At 36.7% G+C, this 20,396-nt stretch overlaps 1 protein-coding gene across 2 annotated transcripts in view; it reads left to right on the forward strand.

The window, feature by feature from the left end:
• Nucleotides 1-13,327, forward strand: part of LOC149800948 (protein prenyltransferase alpha subunit repeat-containing protein 1-like) — a 40,943-nt gene extending 27,616 nt beyond the window's left edge. For both annotated transcript variants that reach the window (XM_089955023.1, XM_089955024.1), the window contains exon 8: nucleotides 10,263-13,327. In XM_089955023.1, the coding sequence (XP_089811149.1) occupies nucleotides 10,263-10,542 (280 nt within the window). In that variant the 3' untranslated portion in view covers nucleotides 10,543-13,327. The remainder of the gene's footprint in view (nucleotides 1-10,262) is intronic.
• Nucleotides 13,328-20,396: the final 7,069 nt, after the last annotated feature.

Raw genomic sequence — 20,396 nt, forward strand, 5'->3', positions numbered from 1 at the left:
CAGTCTGTAAAGCAGTTTGCTTATAATATTCAAATAAATTACCAAATCATTATGCATAAGGAGTACATCTGCTACCCCACTAGCTAACAAGACATTCATTATGTCTTTTGGTTGAGATTAAGTCAGACAATAGTTGCAGTAACATTTTGTAAACAGTCATTTTGTTTTCAGGGGCAGTCAGTGTATTATGTACCACAAATATCTGAAATCAACCATTCTACAAAAAATACAGACATTACATTTCTTCAGAGATGTAGTTACAGCTTTTACCTAAAGTTTTCCATGTTCTTTGAAAGAAATGTATGGATGTGCAAAAGAGATACTACAGCATCTGGCAAACATAAAACATGTACCCTAGTTTAAAACATGTACCCTTGTTTAAAACATGTACCCTAGTTTAAAACATGTATCCTTCTTTACTGTATATTATCAGTAGGCTAAGGCCTAAGTAAGGGGATATGCACAAAATGGCTGAATCATTGTTTGTTTAAGAAATTATGCATCAGTGTGTGCTAAAATAATATACATGCAAAAAGGAGTCATATTAATGATTTACAGTACATATTCATTAGAGATGTAAATATCACCCATTTAGAAGAAAATTTGATAATCTCTGACTTCACAGGCTTTTTCTCATCTACATACCTTGCTGCCACAACCGGGACATATTGTCTTTGCACAATGTCTTGGACCAGTGCTGACCTGGAATTGTGGCCACCTGGACCACTCATGATGATGCTATTGTTATGACCAAACTCTGGTACTGGCTGTGGCACAACTCAAATGTTTACATGGGCCAGAATCAACCTTGATTGGAACTAAGCAGGCACCACTGCAAAAGTTGTCTTTCTATACTAGAAGCATATTTACTTATGGGTAATGTAAGGACACGGGCCATGGGTTACACAAATTGTGTCAGTTGGCAGTATATGTTTTACACCCCTGGGCTATGGTGTTCATTCCCTGGATTGCCAGTACCAGGCTTTGGCACCAAATGGCAGCTAGACCTAGACCACAGCCATTTCAGCTTTTAAACTAGCAGTCTTGACCATTGATTTCTGGGACTGGATACTATAATAATATATGCAGTCCCAGCTCTGAGACATATATAGTGCTCAACACCCAGTCACACCAGTTGCAACTCTGGTTCTTCCCCAGTTGCAGAGTATAAATGGCACTGGATTCTGTGAACCATCCCACACTATCCAGTACCAAATCCATGACGATATCACTAACCAAGAGGAGATGTGTCCATCACCTGACCGAGCCATGTCACAACCCAGTACCATTTATTATAACTGGACACCCAGTAACTGTCCCAGACCTTCTGTGATATGCACAGTGTGCAAGCATGGATATACCCTCAGCTTCATGCACCATTTCCCACAGCCAGCTCATTGCATCAATAATGCTCACAGGTTCCAACATCTTTCTTCAATTCAGCTATGTCAAGAAAAGACTTACCTTTCCATGCATCAATTGAAGTGACCCAACCATCATTTCCTTTGAGCAATGAGGCATGCCAGGTGAATGAACCTTCCTCTAAGAAATGTATTAGTATCGGCTTGACATCTCTCCCATTCAACCTTTATGCAGAAAATGATGACATGCACATGACATATTTTTCATAATGTTGTGGTGAGGACACACAGTTGCCCTGGAATAGGAGACACACCCTCCCAAAGCCTTCTTAGTAGTCACATCCATGGTAGACTTCCACCCCAGGAGAAACTGCTGATTGATGGAATTTGGTACTAGTCCTTCAATATAAACAGAGATCATTCTTCTTCAGCTTCTGCCAATGAAAGCAGGTGACCTTTGAGCACTTTTGTTGCTAAAACAAGCCACAAGACCAGGTGATTATCTTTATTTATTTAGCTTGATTTGCCATGTAGTGGATGTACATCTGATGTACTGTGATCTGGTAAGTATTATCAAAGAAACAAATTTGACTTTAAAAATTGGATTCTGCAAGATACCTTGACTAGGATTTGTAGGATTTGAAGCCAATTGAATGCAGATTTATAAGACTGCTATTTCCAGCCTTCTTCTAGTGATTGACAGCAGCCATCCCCTCCCCAATTAATCATCCTTTTGATTTAATTTCTGCAGCAAACCTTAACTAGATTTTGTTGGATTTCAGCCAAATTTTGTTTGTGGCTTTACACTTATGAGATCTAGATGAGTTTCATTACAAGTATTTTATGATATAACTTACAGGAGTTATGCCCCCTGATTGCCCATCATACTGACTTTGAAGTTTATGGCACAACTTTACTAAGAAATGTTGGGTTTCAACTAAAATTATCTTGCTGCTTCATACTGATTAGAATTTGAATGAGTTTGATTTCCAGAATTTCATAGCATCGTTTAGAGGCAATATAGCTCCAGTATGCCTGTTCTCCTAACTTTATTTCCCAATATACGCTTTGCTGATTAAGGCCCTGTGGATTAAATTGAAGTGAGTCGTGCCTTTTGTTCTTCCATTTTCTCTACATAAAAGTGATAATGGGCCTAGTCAAATGTTCTTCTTACATTCTATCAGCATGAAAGTGATAATGGTCCTAGTATAAAGTTCATCATACATTTTCTCTATATAAAAGTATTAGTGGGGCTTTTCAAACTTTCATCATATTTTCTTACATTTTCTTTGAATAAAGCAATTGGTCTGGTCAAAATCCGTTCTTACATTTTCTTTACATAAAATATATTGATATAATGATTACTCCATAATAGGTTAAACATGCTTATAAACGTGGATATTTAAAAAATTGTGTGTAATAGTTATCACTTTTCTGGAGGTAACATTATTATCAACAATATGTGTTATAAAGATTTTCAAAGCCATATATCCTCTACATCAGTTAGTGTGTGTGACTAAAACTTTTGATGTAATCTTACTCTATGCCTAACGTTTTACTCAGATTTAGAATTTTTCCATCTCACCAGTTTAGTAAGCAGAAAGCTACAATACATGCATTGTGGATATTGGATTGCCCACTCGCTGCAGTGGTTGTGGTCACATCAGGCAAGGGGTTAAGTGTCTAGTGGATGTCCACTATGAGAGGTGGATATCCACTGAGCCTAGTGAATTCCTGCTCAATCTAGTAGAACTCAATCATAAATTTTATTGCAGCCATAGTGGGTCTTATAGCACCCCTTACTGACTTTCTAGCATTGATCCTGCAAGTTGACACATGAAACAAATAGATAGGAGAAACCCTAACACTGTAAACCCCAGCTGTAGCAGGTGTCAGTTTCATACCTTCACCTGTACAGTAGTAACACTGATGGCCGTAATTATCAGTGGCCTTGCTAGTTTCATATATATATATATATATATATATATATATATATATAAACACAAATGCAAAGATACTGCGAGGATTGTATCTAAAGGAGTGATCTTCCCCCTTGTCACCAAAACAAGGAAAGAGTAAGGTTAAAAAGAAGGGGGTGGGAATTGCCATAATTCATTAATTACTCAACACCTGAATTTCCAGTTCTCTTTCTTCCAGTTCCAGTCTGTTAGGGCTATTGTAACAAGATAACCGGGTGGGATATCTCGGATTAACAACAGAACACGTTTTGACGACACATATATGGTTTAATGTGGCGATTTATATGAGTAGTGGATTATGAAGATGTGTGCGTATTTATAATCCAAATATTGGATCTATTTAACATAAAAAAAACCGCACAGTTTCAAAGATTTAAAAAATATACAAATAAATTAGTTCAGTAACCCTAAAATACAGGATAAATGATTTCGCAAATGATTCAATAATGGAAAGATGAATATAGTTCACTCAAATAGTAAACAATGTAAGCGTTTACACATAATAGAAAAAAATGTATTCGCTCAGGTAGCGAAATTATGTCACTAAACAAGAACGGATATACAATCTATCCTTCCAGTCCTGAATAATACACTGGGTCTTACTAACCCAAAATTACCATACAGCTAAAAATACTTGTGTGGAGATGCACTCCGTCACCCGTGCACCATATCCGCTCCACATCTCCGAAGAATCAATTTCACAACCAATATAGACTCCGGACCCTCGGAATACTATGATCACTTGAAACATTAGACCCTCCGGACACTTGAAATATTAAACCCTCCGGACCCCCTGGTCCTTTGACGGCTCTACAGCTGGGTCACCTTAGTCCCTCTGGACACTCCGGACGCTAGACATTAGACGCTCCGGCACCTTAAACGCTCCGGACACACGGACGTTTCTACCCTCTGACAACACCGGACACCCCGGATATTCCTACCATCAAAACACTCACTCACTCAGCTGAAAATATACCCGATACAGTGTACTAAACTTGATACAGACATAACGTAAGGACGTTATACATGGTAAGTTAAAAAGATTATATTATAATGGCAATTACAAAACAGAGGTTCAATAGTAAACCTAACCCTGCTTGATAAGACAATAGTAAACAATTCTTTTAAAAAATGTAGCTTTACATTACCAATATAAATCTACATCGCAACAAGAATAAAAAATGCACGCATTATGGTATGTAAAGAAAACTATAACAAACATGCAAAGGCAAATATGGTAATACACTAGTTATCACTTAAAACCCAAAAATTACCTACCCCTACAGCTGGAGTTGTGCGAATCCTTTAAGCAGGCCGCTTGCTGACAAAACCATTAGTATTGTAAAGGTCCTTTACATGTAGTAACGTATTTATACCTTTAGAATTTTCGTTATTCTTTATCAAAGGCACCTTGCACGTGTGGCACAGGATGAATCGTACTCACGATTTCGAAATACATAGACCATATTATAATCACCCTCGGGTATCGTTGTACAGAGAAAAGAAATGAAACCCAAGTACATGTATTTAATTAACAACATTTACACCATTCCGTGACAGCTATGCTGAAATCAAACTCCTGAAAAGATTCACGCTCCAGTTATATAAGCATTAATTTTTTGACTGTTTCAGAGTTGAATCTGTTCCTTATCTATGTAATGAACAGTGTTCAGTGGTGAGAACCTTCTTTCATGGTTTTTCATGGTTTGCTATCTTAGCCAGCTTCAGCATTTTGGGAAACTGTTTTTTTATGGTTGTTTTGTAGAATTTTCCAGTTTACAGGTATCATTTCGTGGATATCTGTGCTTCAAAATGCATGGGATTTAGTGACTCAACAGTTCATCTAACCTAGCATCTAACATCATTTTAAAATAATCATTCTCTATTTAGCAAGAAGCTCTGATTTATCCTTCATATACTTCATTCTGCCAGTCACTTCACACATTTGTGCCACTGCTGACTTAAAGTTGAAAATAATCAACAATTTCCCACACAGCCATACTTGACCGACTTAAACTTCTTTCAGAAATTGGCTAATGTTTTCACATGCACACTTTTGAATGTACTGAGGTATTATTTTGATCAAATATGTATCCTTACAGATTTACATTTGTTTATCTTAATAGTTAAATAAAAATTAAACACTGCAGAGAGTGCAGTTTTATATGCATGATTTTTAACTAATTTGTGGAACTTCTCATGCATTACTGCTTTCCAAATGTGCAAATTTGTTATAATTGCATTATTTTCACACTTGCTTTCTTCTGACAGCATCTCTGCAAGTGTGCATAACCATGAAAAAATACTATCTTTTTAATTTCTTGGATATTCGTCCACGTGTGCCCATATATAGAGTATTCCTAAGAAAAATTGCCTAGGTACAGCATGCATTCATGTTGATCAACTACATATTAGCATATACTGGTGCGAAAATTTACATACTGCTCTGCATCAAGTGGTAACTTGACTTTGATGTTCTTTCTATGTAAATTTTATTTTAGTACTTAATTTGTCATAGTTGTTGTTGTAAATTATTGAAATCAGTCTTTAGTTAATAACGAAAGCCCATCATAACAGGAAACATTCTTGTGTTTAGTTATCATTTATAGCACTTGTCCTTAGATGAGATTTGAAACCAGTTTTGATTAAGTAAACCACTTAAAATTACAATTTAACGACAAACTAATTAATTGTTAGTGACACATGTGACAGTAATAATTTTTGAAAATAAAGTCAGCTTTAAGACTAATAATTTTAACCAATAGCAGTTACTAATGAACACATGTGGTATCATATATTGATAACATACAAAAAAAGAAACAGAGGCTATGGTAGAAAATGTTCTTTGTTTGTAGACATAGAAAATAATCATTATTTGAGAATTTGACAGTTTTTAAATTCTTCCACTGAAGTAATTCTCAATACATATTAGGGCTGTTCCACTAAAATGTACTTGGTACTTAGGAAAGGCACTTTTAATGTAGAGTAGTCACCCATAGATTCAGTTTTGAATTTTGTACCATTTTCATATGAACACTTTGAGTAATTAGAGTACCCTGGCATATATTTTTTTAAAGTGTCTTTATGTATGTTTAGGGTGAACAAATTGCTCCATGACCGTCAGAGCTGGTTCAGGATGTCATTGCACCTTCTTAATTGTTGAATCTGGCACCTTGCCACTTAACCCACATGGGCATTTGGAACCAATCATCTTCCACCAGAGCGATGGGATGTTAAATGGCCTAAGGACAGGGGATCTTCTCTGTTACATGTGCACCAATATTGATCCCTAGGAAGCAATCATACAGAGGTGGTAAGAAACCAAATTCTGAGATCACTGGATCTCCGTATTTCCTCCGAATGTAGGGGAAAGGGTTATCCAGATCATTTGGAAGGGCTTCGAACCTCCTTCATCGGTAATCCCCTCCCCTCTCCTGTCCCCTCTTCACAGATGCACTGTCATATCAGGAGAAGGAGGCTTTCTACAACAGGAGATATATGGTTGCTCATTAACCCCAAAAAAAACAACAGGTGGTGGAACTTGTACAAAGACCACAGTCCCCTGGGGTTTTATTCAAGGCTGTTTTCTTTTTCGGAAACCAAACAGCAAGTTGAGACCCACTATTGACTCGAGTCGCCTCAACCAATTCAAGATGAATATGGCGAGTTCAATCCACCTCTCTGTTAGATGGGACAAGTATCAGTCTCGATCTGATTGATGCATATTTTCACATCCTTATCCACCCCATGTCACAAACATTTTCTATAATTTGCTTACCACAACAGTTTAATCATTAAAAGTTCTCACCTTGGTCTCAGCATCAGGCCTTGGGCTTTTACTGAGATTATGGATTACATTGTTATCCTGTTCCAATCAACATCATCTACAATGAGGTAGCATACCTGGAAGACATCCTCCAGAAAATTTGGTAAGTTCTATTCTACCCCAGGGCAGGAACGATCACCTCTCTTTCAGATCACTAGATCATACCAGCTTTCTAATGAACTGGGAAATATCAAACCACCATCCATCCCTGAATTTTGTCCATCTGGAAAATGGAATTTTTAACAAACTGGAAACTGGTTTGATGAAATCATGTTTGCATGATCAGAATCATAAAGCTCATCAAGTCTGTCTCTAACAGGACTTGGATTTCATTGCGAATATTTGGCTGAGTACTGGCAGCCATGGTAAAGGAGCAGGACATGGTGTTCCAGAGATTATGCGCATTGTTGTGTTGAGCTGGACATCATTTAACTTAGTGTGGGATGATCGAGCCAAGACAGGAGTGAAATACTTGGCTGTCGAATAAGAGAGGGTCAGTGCTGATGTCTTGAGTGTCTGAGCGCTAGCGCCTCAGGTTGAGCCAGCCAGTTTGTGGAGTAGGTTATTTTGAGTGCTAAGTTTTACTGCATTTTTCTTCAGTTGGTTGTAGAATGTCAGTGATGTCCAGAGTCATACCAAGGTATGTTGGTGTTGGGATGTTCTTTTGTTGTTGCCCATTGAGGAGGATGCAAAGCTCTCAATTTACATTTGCATTGTTAAGGTGGAAGATGCAGGAGACTCTTTATTGTGCTTGGCTGTATATGCCATTTCTTGAATAAGTCTGTCATATCCTCCAGGTCCTTGTTCAGTACCCCTCAAGCTCAGCAATTTCTGAGTGATTGCTCACTTTAATGCTAGGCATTTCAGTCGATGCGCTGAATAATTTCAACTCACTTTTTATTAAGCCTCTGCTGGCAAAGCTGATTACTCGCTTGATGCCAACTTGAATCTGATACAGAACTGCACCAAGGCAGTGTTGACTGGCATCATTGTGCAGCTCAGTAGGTTGCCCATTGTCAACATAGCCAAGAATAGGTGGTGAAGAGAGGGCATCTTTCAGCTGTTGAAGGCTTTCTCCTGTTCTGGTCCCCACTTCCATGGTCTTTGTTGAATTTTCTTCTGACGCTTACCTGTTTTATTCCAAGTGCTTGGCATTTATTCTGATAATGGTCTGGATATCTTCAAAAGGTTCTTCACAAATTTGCGGTAGTAACCATCAAATCCAAAGAATTGCCTCACTTCCTCTGGGCTGTGTGGAGCTGGCCAGATAATGATCTTGTCAATCGTGGGTGGTTCTGCTTCAACACCTGCCTCTGATACAACATGGCTGACCTATATGACCCTTTCCATGAAGAATTGGCACTTCTTCGGAGATAACTTCAAGCCACACTCCCTGAGCCGTGTTAAGACCTCCAGATTTTTTTAATGCCCTTCATAGGTTTCACCGAAAATGATGATATCATCTAGATAGATCATGCAGATGGTCAGATGCATATTTCTAAGGCACTCTTCCATCAATCTCTGGTACATGGCTGGTGCATTGCAGAACCCCATGGGCAGTATCTCAGACTTGTAGAACCCGAATGGACCCACTGTAAAGGCTGTCCTCTCTTTATGAGATTCATCTAATTCAACTGGCTGACTTTTTCCTCTGGCTTTTGAGGAGAAATAGATGTCCCCAATCACTGTCAAAGGCTACTGCCCCCAATATATTGGACACATTCCAGCATCTTGATTTTGGGCATGATAAAGACCTATCTGATCTCTTAGACCTTTTTGGTCTCAGTCAACCAAAATCCCTCATTCTGTTTCCAAATGGAACCAATCCTGGGCTTTAACATGGCTTGATTCTAAGCCATTCAAACCTCTAGCCCACATTTTGCTAAAGACACTATTGCACAAGTCATTCTTCTTGATAGCTTTAGCTTCCTCATGCTAGGTAGGAGAGCTACATGCACTTTATGTCGACCCAACCTCTCTTCATTTCAAATTGGAGGGTTCAGTTGTTCTATTTACACAACTAGGCTTTGTAGCCCAAAGTAGGTTACCACCTGTTGGTAACCAAAAAGTCATCACTTGCTCAGTCTCTTCCATGGTTTGAGAACAGCAGCCATGCAAGGTCCTGATCCTGCTCTGAAGCACTACTTGAAACACACATAGATGCATGCGCAAACACCTCTTCCTTCCAGTGTGAGCCAGAACACATGATATAACCCCTCGAGCTCATACTCAGTGGCTAAAGTGGGTTGTGTGCTTAATGTACTCTGATGTCTCACCAGAGTTTCCTTATGAAGATTACTACTCAGATGCTTCAAGCCATCTCTGTGAGCCTTGCATTCCAGTGCAAAATTTGGATCCAAGATGTAATAGAAGCTGTTGGCTTGCATGCAGAGTCAACCTTCTCAAGTCTTCATCTCAGATTAATGTCTCAGGGGACCTTGAATCTCGTTGGTTCAGTGGCAGCAACACAGATGGCCACCAGACCCAACTAAATTAATCAAGACAGCCTGTTAGCTCTACTGGATTTGCCAGTTAAATTTTGTAGGTAAGATTATTTCTGTATTCATCTTCTTAACTATATGTTAGGGTCACAGGTCAAGTGACCCCAGGCTGTGTAACTTATGTAATTAGGAGAACAGGTTATCGTTTGCTTGGGAAAGCCAGCTATTCTTCCCTGAAGGATACCCTAGGTAGAGATTGGATGCTCAGCATCCCCTCCTCCTGTTATTTATTTGCGTATTGTAATGTGATTGGGGAATGTATTCAGAGTAGAAAGCAAATTTTTAAGTAAATTATGTTTCACTGAGAATACTTATCCAATCACATTACTTGAAAACCCTCCCAACCACCCCACCAATACTAGCAACACCTGGATGTGCCAAGGGGAGGTAATGAACAAGAGCTATTGCCCTTTGTTAATTGCACTAGAAAAAGACAATATTTGTCTTTTTGTAGGGCTGAATTCGCAAAGTAGCAGGCTAATATTCCTAACATAGTGTGATTGGGTAAGTATTCTCGGAGAAACATAGTTTACTTTCAAATTTGCTTTCTTGTAGAGAAATACCTAACCATAGGAAAATTTTCTTTTTGTTTCAGAAAATTCGTCTTCCACATCAATTACCAAATATTTAGCCCAGAAGATGGAACAGTGTCTTTCATTGACATGAAAGACAGAGGAGACCACCCAGAAAAGCCTGTTGAATCCACAAAACTTTCAAAAAAGACTCGACTTGAAAATGACCATGATGTATTAAAAGTTAAAGAAGTAGATAGTGTAACTAAAAAGGAGTTGAAGTCATCAAATTTGTATCAAAGACACCTTGCAAAACGGTACCTAGAATGGATGGAAAAGATTAGTCTTGAACATTCAAGATGAAGTCCCTTCTACACAGTATTACTGTGAATGCCTTGTTAATCCAGAACACCTTTTTTGAGTAATCTTCAGTTGTAATACTCATTACAAGCAATGCAGGAAGTACTTTGGCTATCTTTTATTTATTTATTTTACAAATGTCATTTAAATATGTGATGGTGTTGCATTGTTTCACCTCTTTAGCCAAGGCAAGACATATGTATTATCATATTTCTGATGGTGTTGTCTTCATTGTTGTTGGCATTGGATTCATGGTTTAGGTTTTGTATTTAACTCTGTAACATTGCTGTATTTACAGTCATTAAGTTTCATGCATGCATTTGTCTTTCTCAGGTAGTTGTTCTCACAGTAAGAATAAGTTACAAGGACATACTTTTTTCACACTTCATTGGTTGAGTCTTTGCATTTGGCTCTTTTTTTTTGCTCTGTTGGATGTGCAGCTATGAAAGTTGATGGATCCATTCATCAGATTTTTCACTTTCCAGCACAACTAGGTCATAGTGACATTTTGTTCATGCTTCATTGAGAAGTAAAGGTTTTGCATTTGTAAATGCAGTGTTTTTATTGCTTATACAATCATGAAACTTGTTGCATTAATCTTTAGAAGGACCACTCACCATGGGCAAAAGTAGGTTGAAGTTATCTTGTCATGCTCCAGTGATTAGATATAAAAACAAATTGTATTCAGGTCCATTTCTGTGACACTGTTGCATGTGCAGCCATGAAACTTCATGGATCTGTTCATCCAGAGTTCTTTGTTCCCTCTGCAAAAGTGTTGGACCATGACCTAACTTTCATGCTAAGTATTAATCTGTATTAATCTCCATTTCTGTGACATAGGTAAATACGTTCATTTTGAAGACTTGTATTTATAATTATGACATTGATCTACATATTGCTTTAGTGATCTTGCTGGTGTTTTGGAATTATGGAGCTGGTGAGATAAAGCATTCCAATGAATTCTTGTCGTTGTAAACTGTTAATATTTGGTGTACCTATTCTATTTAGATAACATTAAGATCTGTGATATGTTCTTTGATATGCATTTATATTCTCTAGTCACAACTTCTGCTGTCTAGATACACATATTAAATCACAAAGTTTAACTTGTGGGTGTTAATGTCATTTATGTCACCTGTACAAGATATTTAGTAACACCTAAATCCAGGTGGTTTAATTTGTATTTTATGAATAATTGCTTTAATATCACACCTTACATTTACAATGGAAATAAAATATGCAAATAGTGATTAAAATTTTGTAGATTTTTAAACTGTTTCTTGTTTCTCTTGTATTGTTTCCTCTGCTACATAAAGAATACTGTAAACATGACTTGAACTCACTGTCATTTATCCTAAACCATTTTAACCAAATATGACGTAGACTTAGATTTTGGTTATGACTCTTACTAGATTCATTTCATTGGAATTCATATTTTGTATTGTTAGAGACCAGAAGAAGTCTTGTATCTTATTGTCAAAGACCAAAATTCGTCTTATTTCTTATTATCAAAGACCAGAAGATCACTTATTTCTTATTGTCAGAGACTAGAAGAATTTAAGAGATGAATCGTCATCCATTATCTACATGGTATCTGTAATCCTAGCTACTGATAGTAAAGTCACAAAACTTTGCTCTCAACTTCATCCCATGGTCTAGTTGGCACTGAATGAAAATGGCATCCATTATGGTGGCTATGGCGGCTATCTTGAAAATCTGATTATTGCTGCATAATCCAAAAAGATGGATGAAACAATGTTTTTACTAAAAGACTTCTTATGTTGTTGGTCTGTGATCTCCTTAAAATCTTGTCATTGCTACAGTGAACATATAGTCATTTTGACATGGGGTTTTCACTGATGACTTTCTGATTTAGTAGTTGGTCTTAAATGAAACTGGTGCCAGCCTGTCAACATGAAGTGGTTGACTTGAAAATCTTGCTAGGACTACTCCAGAATAGATGATCATATTGACATGGTTTTTTCCCCCCACAAATATATGTAATTGATGGTATGTTGTACTGATTGAAAGTCGTTATTGCTACAATTTTAAATGGATGGTCCCATCAAAATATGGTTTCTACGGGAAGTATATTTAATTAGTCCTAAATTAAAATAGTGCCATTGTGATCTCCACCATGGCAACCAGTGAGTCAATCTTGAAAATTTTGTTATTGCTCCTCCTCCTTAACAAATGGTTGCAATGATATGCAGCTTTCCCCGCAAACACTTTCTTGTAGTATTCAGGTTTCAAAAATGAAAATTGTGCCATTCTGACCTCACCAAAACATTCCAGGCAGTCATCTTGAAAATCATAGTATAATTTCTTTCCTGAAGACATAGTTTTATCAACATGGAGTTTTCACAGACACTTTTGTAATGTATAGTTGGTCCTGCATTTAAATGAACTTGATCTAGCCTACAAAATGGCCAACAGTGCCATCTTGAAAATACTTTACCCCCAGAACAGATGGTCATATCGACTTGGAATTGTCACTAAAATATTTGTACAGTATATAGTTGGACTAAATAAAAATTGTGCAGATCTGACTTCAGAAATGTCAACCTTTGTGACAATCACAAAAATTCCTATCATTACTCTTTTGAAGGGTTAGTCATATCGACATGGAAAATTTACTAAATCACTTTTTGGAGTATGTAATTGAGACAGAATGATAATGGTGCAGATCTGTGAATAAGTTTGGAAACAGTGATAATTTTTATTACATATGTTTAATTCATTGAGCTTATGATCAAAGTGTCTTGCACATCAATAAATTATGCCCAGACTTTGTATTTACTGTACTTACTTGTAAATTGACAATTTCTTTTTCTTCTGAAATTTCTATTGATGCAGAGGAGGGGTGATCTTATAAGAGTGACATACTCAAAAATTTGATAAATTTAGGGTAATGTGAAAAGTTGACGTTTGCAGTACATAAAAATAATGTCAGTTTTCATGCTATTATTCCCATTCACAAATGCATATATATGGTATGCACTGTTTTTATCAGTGGCCTAGTGGTTATAGCATTCACCTCGGATGCGGGAGGTTGTGGGTTCGATCCCCAGCTGAGTCATACCAAAGACTTACAAAAATGGTACAAACAGCTGTCTCGCTTGGTGCTCAGCATTAAAAGGTTAGTGTTAGGACTGGTTGGCCTGATGTAAGGATAATGTGACTGGGTGGGACATCATGCTACATGTCTGCAGCAAGATGCCCCAGTGCTCGACATCACTATCAACTGTCACACTGTAGTACATCATAGCGATATGACTGAAAAATAGTTAAAGCTACGTTAAAAATCCAAATCACACACACTGTTTACACACAATACTTTTATCTTCAGTTTTTTTAATTTTAATGATTTAAAAATATTACTGATACATTAAATAATATGCACTGCAAAGTAAAGAGTCTGTTAATGCTATTTACCATAGCTGTTTACTAGCAAATATATTACTTCCGATTTTGTGAAAGTCCGAATAACCTGTATTTGTATTACTGTTTGTGTTTTTCTTTATAAACACTGTTTAATACAATTAAAGTTTTGATTTAATTTGTCTTCCTTTTCCTTAAGTTGGAATTAAAATTCCCAATTATTTCTGCTAGTTCACATTGCCTGATAATCCCTTGGCTTGTAAAGGTAGCCCTATTTTGTTCTCATCTTGACAGTCCTTTTGATTGTGTGTTGAATTTAATACTTGTTCAGTGCCATGTAGGGTTCTACAACTTCCTGTGCCTGTTTGACAATAATCCCTTGGGGGCGCTCACCAGATAATATGTACTTTTGAGAGAGTGATGTATGTAAGGTGAAGTAGTTTGCATTTAAAACATGCACAGTGGAGAGAATGTTGGCATACCTCTATGCTACATTAATGTAATATGGATGATATTTCTTTTGGATATTGTACTTTTGGAAATTTTACACGATTTAAGCACACTGCTAACTAAAATGACTGCTCCCTTGTGTTAAAAAATCAGTCTGAATTAGTCTAAAGTACACTATACATAGCAGCTATTAAAATAGGGAAAATGAATTTTGCCAGACTAGACAATAGCAGCTTCTGAAAGTGCAATGAATGAATTACCAAATATATAAAATGTAAAAAAAGTTATCGGCTCTTTTTTATGCAATTTACCTCTTAAGTTCAGGAAGTGAAAATGATCTAGCACTTTTTTGAGCTAGCACTTTTTTGAAAGGTACACATTTGAAGTAAGGCCAAGCTGTATACTCTATAACCCATAGTACACCCATCAATCATGCACCAAAATAAAGAGAATTAAAGGTTCTTTGCATTATACCTAAGATATACAAGATCTTTTTTAAATAGCCAGTATAACCAGTGAGGAAAGCAGGGGAAATTCTTTTTCTTTAAAATCCTAACCCTATGCAACATACGAAACTGTAGAGCGCCACCTTAAAACAAATATAAAAATGTTTGCAATTATTTTTTTTATTTTCGTATAATTATGTATGATGTTCTGAATAAAATGGTACATTCATATTGATGTTAAGCATGAAAATGAGCTAATTATGATCATTTTGCTCTTGCTTACATAATTTGCCATGAGGTATGTTTGTGTGAGTAGTGACCTTAATTATGGGGAAATTAGAAGTCTTGGAATATAGGAATAGAGTCAACTTAAATTTAAAACTGTTGCAATAAGTGACAGAAATATATGGTGAAAATGTTTCTTTTCATTTATTTGCAATGAGATAAAAAAATAAATGAAGAGAAAGTGAATTCGCTTCTTCCATATTAAACAATAGGCAAATATTTTACACTTTGACCTTTGACCTTTATGAACCTGATGAGTTACCTCCCTTTTCTAATTGTAAAATTCATTGTTGATATCTCAGAAATAATTCTGGCTAGTTTCATGTTCCTGTCATTCAGCATAACATTGGTTGCTATGTTTACAAAATGTAATGTGCATTCTTAAAATAGCTCACTTTTTATCATGGGGGTGGAGGCTGGACTTGTTAGAGACTCTGACACTCATAAATACTGTTCTGTGGGGGGAAAGGCAGGAGAATTATTCAAAAGGATTGTTTTGATGCTTGCGACTTAAATATTTCAGCCATATAAACATAATTAAATCATACAAAAATAATACCTATATCTTCTTTATGGGGGCGCTCACCAGATAATATGTACTTTTGAGAGAGTGACATATGTAAGGTGAAGTCGTTTGCATTTAAAACATGCACAGTGGAGAGAATGTTGGCATACCTCTATGCTACATTAATGTAATGTGGATGATATTTCTTTTGGATATTGTACTTTTGGAAATTTTACATGATTTAAGCACACTGCTAACTAAAATGACTGCTCCCTTGTGTTAAAAAATCAGTCTGAATTAGTCTAAAGTACAATATACATAGCAACTATTAAAATAGGGAAAATGAATTTTGCCAGACTAGACAATAGCAGCTTCTGAAAGTGCAATGAATGAATTACCAAATATATAAAATGTAAAAAAAAGTCATCGGCTCTTTTTTATGCAATTTACCTCTGAAGTTCAGGAAGTGAAAATGACCAAGTAGAGCTAGCACTTTTTTGAAAGGTGCACATTTGAAGTAAGGCCAAGCTGTATACTCTATAACCCATAGTACACCCATCAATCATACACCAAAATAAAGGGAATTAAAGGTTCTTTGCATTATACCTAAGATATACAAGGTCTTTTTTAAATAGCCAGTATAACCAGTGAGGAAAGCAGGGGAAATTCATTTTCTTTAAAATCCTAACCCTATGCAAAATACGAAACTGTAGAGCACCACCTTGGCTTATAAAGTCAGTGTCCCCTTTGTTTACCACATGACAAGCCATTGATCAAGCAATGAGTTTGATACTTGCTCAGTGCCAAGTAACAGGTGGTTTTATTTGAACTCCATTATCTTGCCACACAATTGACACATGTTAAGTTGCATCCTTTAATAGATTTCACAGACTGCATGGTCAATGTGTTACTTTTAGAGCCCAAGCTAAGTCTGAACATAAGTACCCACATATGACAGTGAAGCAGAGGAAGAGCTGGATATTTATGATGACTAGATGATATACAATGACTAGACGATGATAGAGAATTTCAGAACTTTATCATACAGTGAAGATGAATTCTAGGACTTTGTACCACATGACATTATATAGTGCCATTTATCGGATATTGTGAAATCACAAAAATATGGACTTTTTAACATTCACAGGTTAATTATAAAATGTGGAATTTGGGGATATTGTGATACAGATCATTCTGAACTAGTTTCTATACCAGTATGTAACTTGTAACTGAATGCATGGATTTATCATCTATATGGATTTAAAATGTCAGGCAGTATGGATTTTAATGGATTTTATTACTTTAAGATGGCCAGACTTTAAGTTGTCCATATATTTGCAGCATATCCCACGCAATAGTTGTATTTTACACTGGTTTGACTTCTTTTCCTGTCTTGCAAAATACACTCCAACTTATAGGAGGGTCAAATATAAATGGGCTTTTGTGGCCCATAATTGGGGGGGGGGGGGGTAGACTTATAAGCAAGTATATATGGTAGTTGTCTTATAAGTATATAAGTAAGTATATTCTTCATTTGCTTTCAATAAGCAAAGTTAATTGTCAGCACTGTGACATCTACATTGTATTTAAAAGCCAGTGCTTTTGACTGGTGCTTTTATCTGTAATGACTTGTGGGCATGACAAAACAAGTATGAATTTGTCATTACCAAACAGTCACTGTTTGTTGATCTATAGAAGATTATCTATAGAAGATTATCTTTGCCAGTTTGGTCAAGTTGTAACTTGGTTTTTTTATGCGTGATGGTCATGAATATGCAAGTTAAAAACAAATAATAATTTTTGGATTTTAACCAAATTTAGCATTTGGGTGTATTTTGATAGTATGTAAAGGTCATGATATCAGGTTAAAATTCATAGGTCATGACAGACTTTTGTATTGCATCTTGTGAACATCATCAACTTGGACATGACAACAAAAAAAATTTGGTATGTCCCTCATGAATATCTATAAGATGGTTTCAATACAAATTGGTTTTTTGTCATGTATACCCCTACTGAAGACATGCAAACCCAAAGTACAAAAGAATTAAATATCTAAAACAACTGGAAATAATGTACCAAAAGTAAACCAGTCTGTCCTGCATTGTTCTTTTAACTGCTTTAAGGTTCATGGCATCGCAGCTTGAATTCATAATTTGTAACGCCTTTATCTGATGTGCTGTCAAATATGGATAAAAATAGAAAAATAAAGTAACACCTTGAAATATTTGTTTTCATAAATGCAGTAAACAGTGTTGGAAGAAATTTTAACAAAGCATTCAAGGGACCCAGATTACTTGGCCAACTGTTCTTGCATTTGGCTGCTAGGCTGATGTCAGCCCGATTTGTATTCTCAAGGTTACTTGGGCCTCTTGTTGATTGACTTGGAAATCACAATTTTCCCCATAATTATCTTAAGAGTTATTGCCCTTTATGGCTTGCAAATGAATGCAGTGCATGGCAGAATAAAGAGCATGACTAGTACAAGTGTTTTTTTGTGCGAGTTAAACTTGGTACAAATTATGGTTATTACTTGAAGATGCACATGTCAACAAATCACTTCAGCTATGTTTATTAGGGTTATTGCTCTTTTTCTTGAAGCTTAATGTAGTGTATGTCAGAAGCTTATAAGCACAACTAGTCTCGGTTTTCAATAGATCAGTATGACCCTGCATCTTTTATACTGCATAAACAATCACTATTTTTAAGGCCAGTTTAGATGAATTTTGGCTGAAGGACTTTCAGATTTGTACAAATGATGACACTGACATAAAATCTGGGCAATATTACTAAAGTTAATAAAAACAATTAAATGACATCTCAAAAACTGCTGAACAGAAATTGATAAAAATTTAGCAGAGGCATTCTTTTTATGCATGATGCCAATCTACCATCAAATATGACTGCTGGTACTACAAATAGAAAGGGCACTGTTGCTAAAAAATAGAAAAATCTTGAAACAACTTCCCAAAACCTCAGAACAGAATTAGAGTGAACTTGAAAGAAACCTCCTTGCAAGAAGACATTTCAAACTGGAACAAAAAGATTATTGTCTGCAATCAAATATGGTCACCATTACTATAACACTGGTCAACAGTGAAATCATTACTGACTTGAAAAGGCCCTAATCTGTTGTATTTTGGTGTGCCGAACACGAATATAACCGTGAAAAATTTGTATTGGCTCTCGTTTTGAAGATATTCATATACCTCATTTTCTATGTTTCACTGTGTAAATTTCTCCAGTAGGACTGCAGCAACATCCGGAATAATGATGTAACATTGCATAATACCATCATGCTCACATCATCCACAGTTGATTGCATCATTTTCTGATGCAATGCAATACTAATGCCATGCGGCTGCTGAAGTAAGTTGACGTCAGCAGTGTACTATACATGTGTAGGCCTATTATACTAATGCCAGGCGGCTGCTGAAGCTGACGTAAGCAGTGTACTATATAAAGCCCAATCAGATAGGTTCAGCATTTAAAATATTTTAGACGTTGTGCGAGACAGTTCAAGCTACTGTTACATAAAACTTATTATTTTATCCATTTACGTACAATAAAGAACAGTAATGCCTCGAAAGTGTATTAATACCGCGGACAATTTTTGCTATATTTGTGGGGAAGTGACATTTGCCAATCAGAAGAAAAGTATCAATTCTCAAGTGAAGAAGGCATATCATCTTTACTTCGGATGCAAGGTTGGTGACCAAGACAAGCCTTGGGCTCCGCATATATGCTGTGCTACATGTACAACACAGCTTTCACAGTGGTTGAATTGCAAAAGGTCATCAATGCCGTTTGCAGTCCCAATGGTGTGGAGAGAGCCAAGCAACCACCTAAATGACTGTTACTTCTGCTTGGTTCCTCCTCTTTCCGGCGGAATAACGAAGCGAAAGAAGTCGAGAATAGTCTACCCAAACATTCCGTCTGCATTGAGACCAGTTCCACATGGTGAGGGACTTCCTATTCCAGAACCTCCAGCAGAATATTCTCTTGATTCATCTGACGAAGACAAAGGTGAGTCGACCTGTTCTTCTCCTGGTCCATCAGCATGCAGTGATCCAGATTTTCACTGTGGTGCATCATCAACCCCACACAGAATAACACAGGAAGAACTAAATGACCTGATTCGTGATTTGGACTTATCAAAGAACAAGGCAGAATTGCTAGGATCAAGACTCCAACAATGGAATCTTCTAGAAGAAGATGTCACAATTACTGCATATCGAAAGCGCCACCAGCAATTGGAGCCTTTCTTCAGAAAGGAAAGTAATCTGATATTCTGTTCCGATATTGAGGGCCTCATGAATGCTTTAAAAATCACTCATGACCCACAAGAATGGAGACTATTTGTGGACTCTTCGAAACTGAGTCTCAAGGCTGTGGTTTTGCACAATGGAAACATTCTTCCATCTATTCCAGTAGCGTATGCTGTCCACATGAAAGAGACATACGATAACTTAAGGCAGCTACTGAATTCCATTGAGTATAACAAGTACAGCTGGCACCTCTGTGGTGATTTGAAGGTAGTTGCCTTTTAATGGGACTGCAGCAAGGATATACAAAATACATGTGTTTCTTATGCGAGTGGGATAGCCGAGCAAGGGAAATGCACTACATGAGGAAGGAATGGACTCACAGGCAGAATGTAGCCATTGGAGAGAAGAATATCCAACACCCAACTCTGGTTGAGGCTCAGAAAATCTTGCTACCACCCCTTCACATCAAACTAGGTTTGATGAAGAACTTCGTGAAAGCCATTGACCGGACTTTGCCAGCAT

The sequence above is a fragment of the Sinohyriopsis cumingii genome, chromosome 4 (assembly GCF_028554795.1).
Source record: "Sinohyriopsis cumingii isolate HCF-2022 chromosome 4, ASM2855479v2, whole genome shotgun sequence".
NCBI classification, from domain to species: Eukaryota; Metazoa; Mollusca; class Bivalvia; order Unionida; family Unionidae; genus Sinohyriopsis; species Sinohyriopsis cumingii.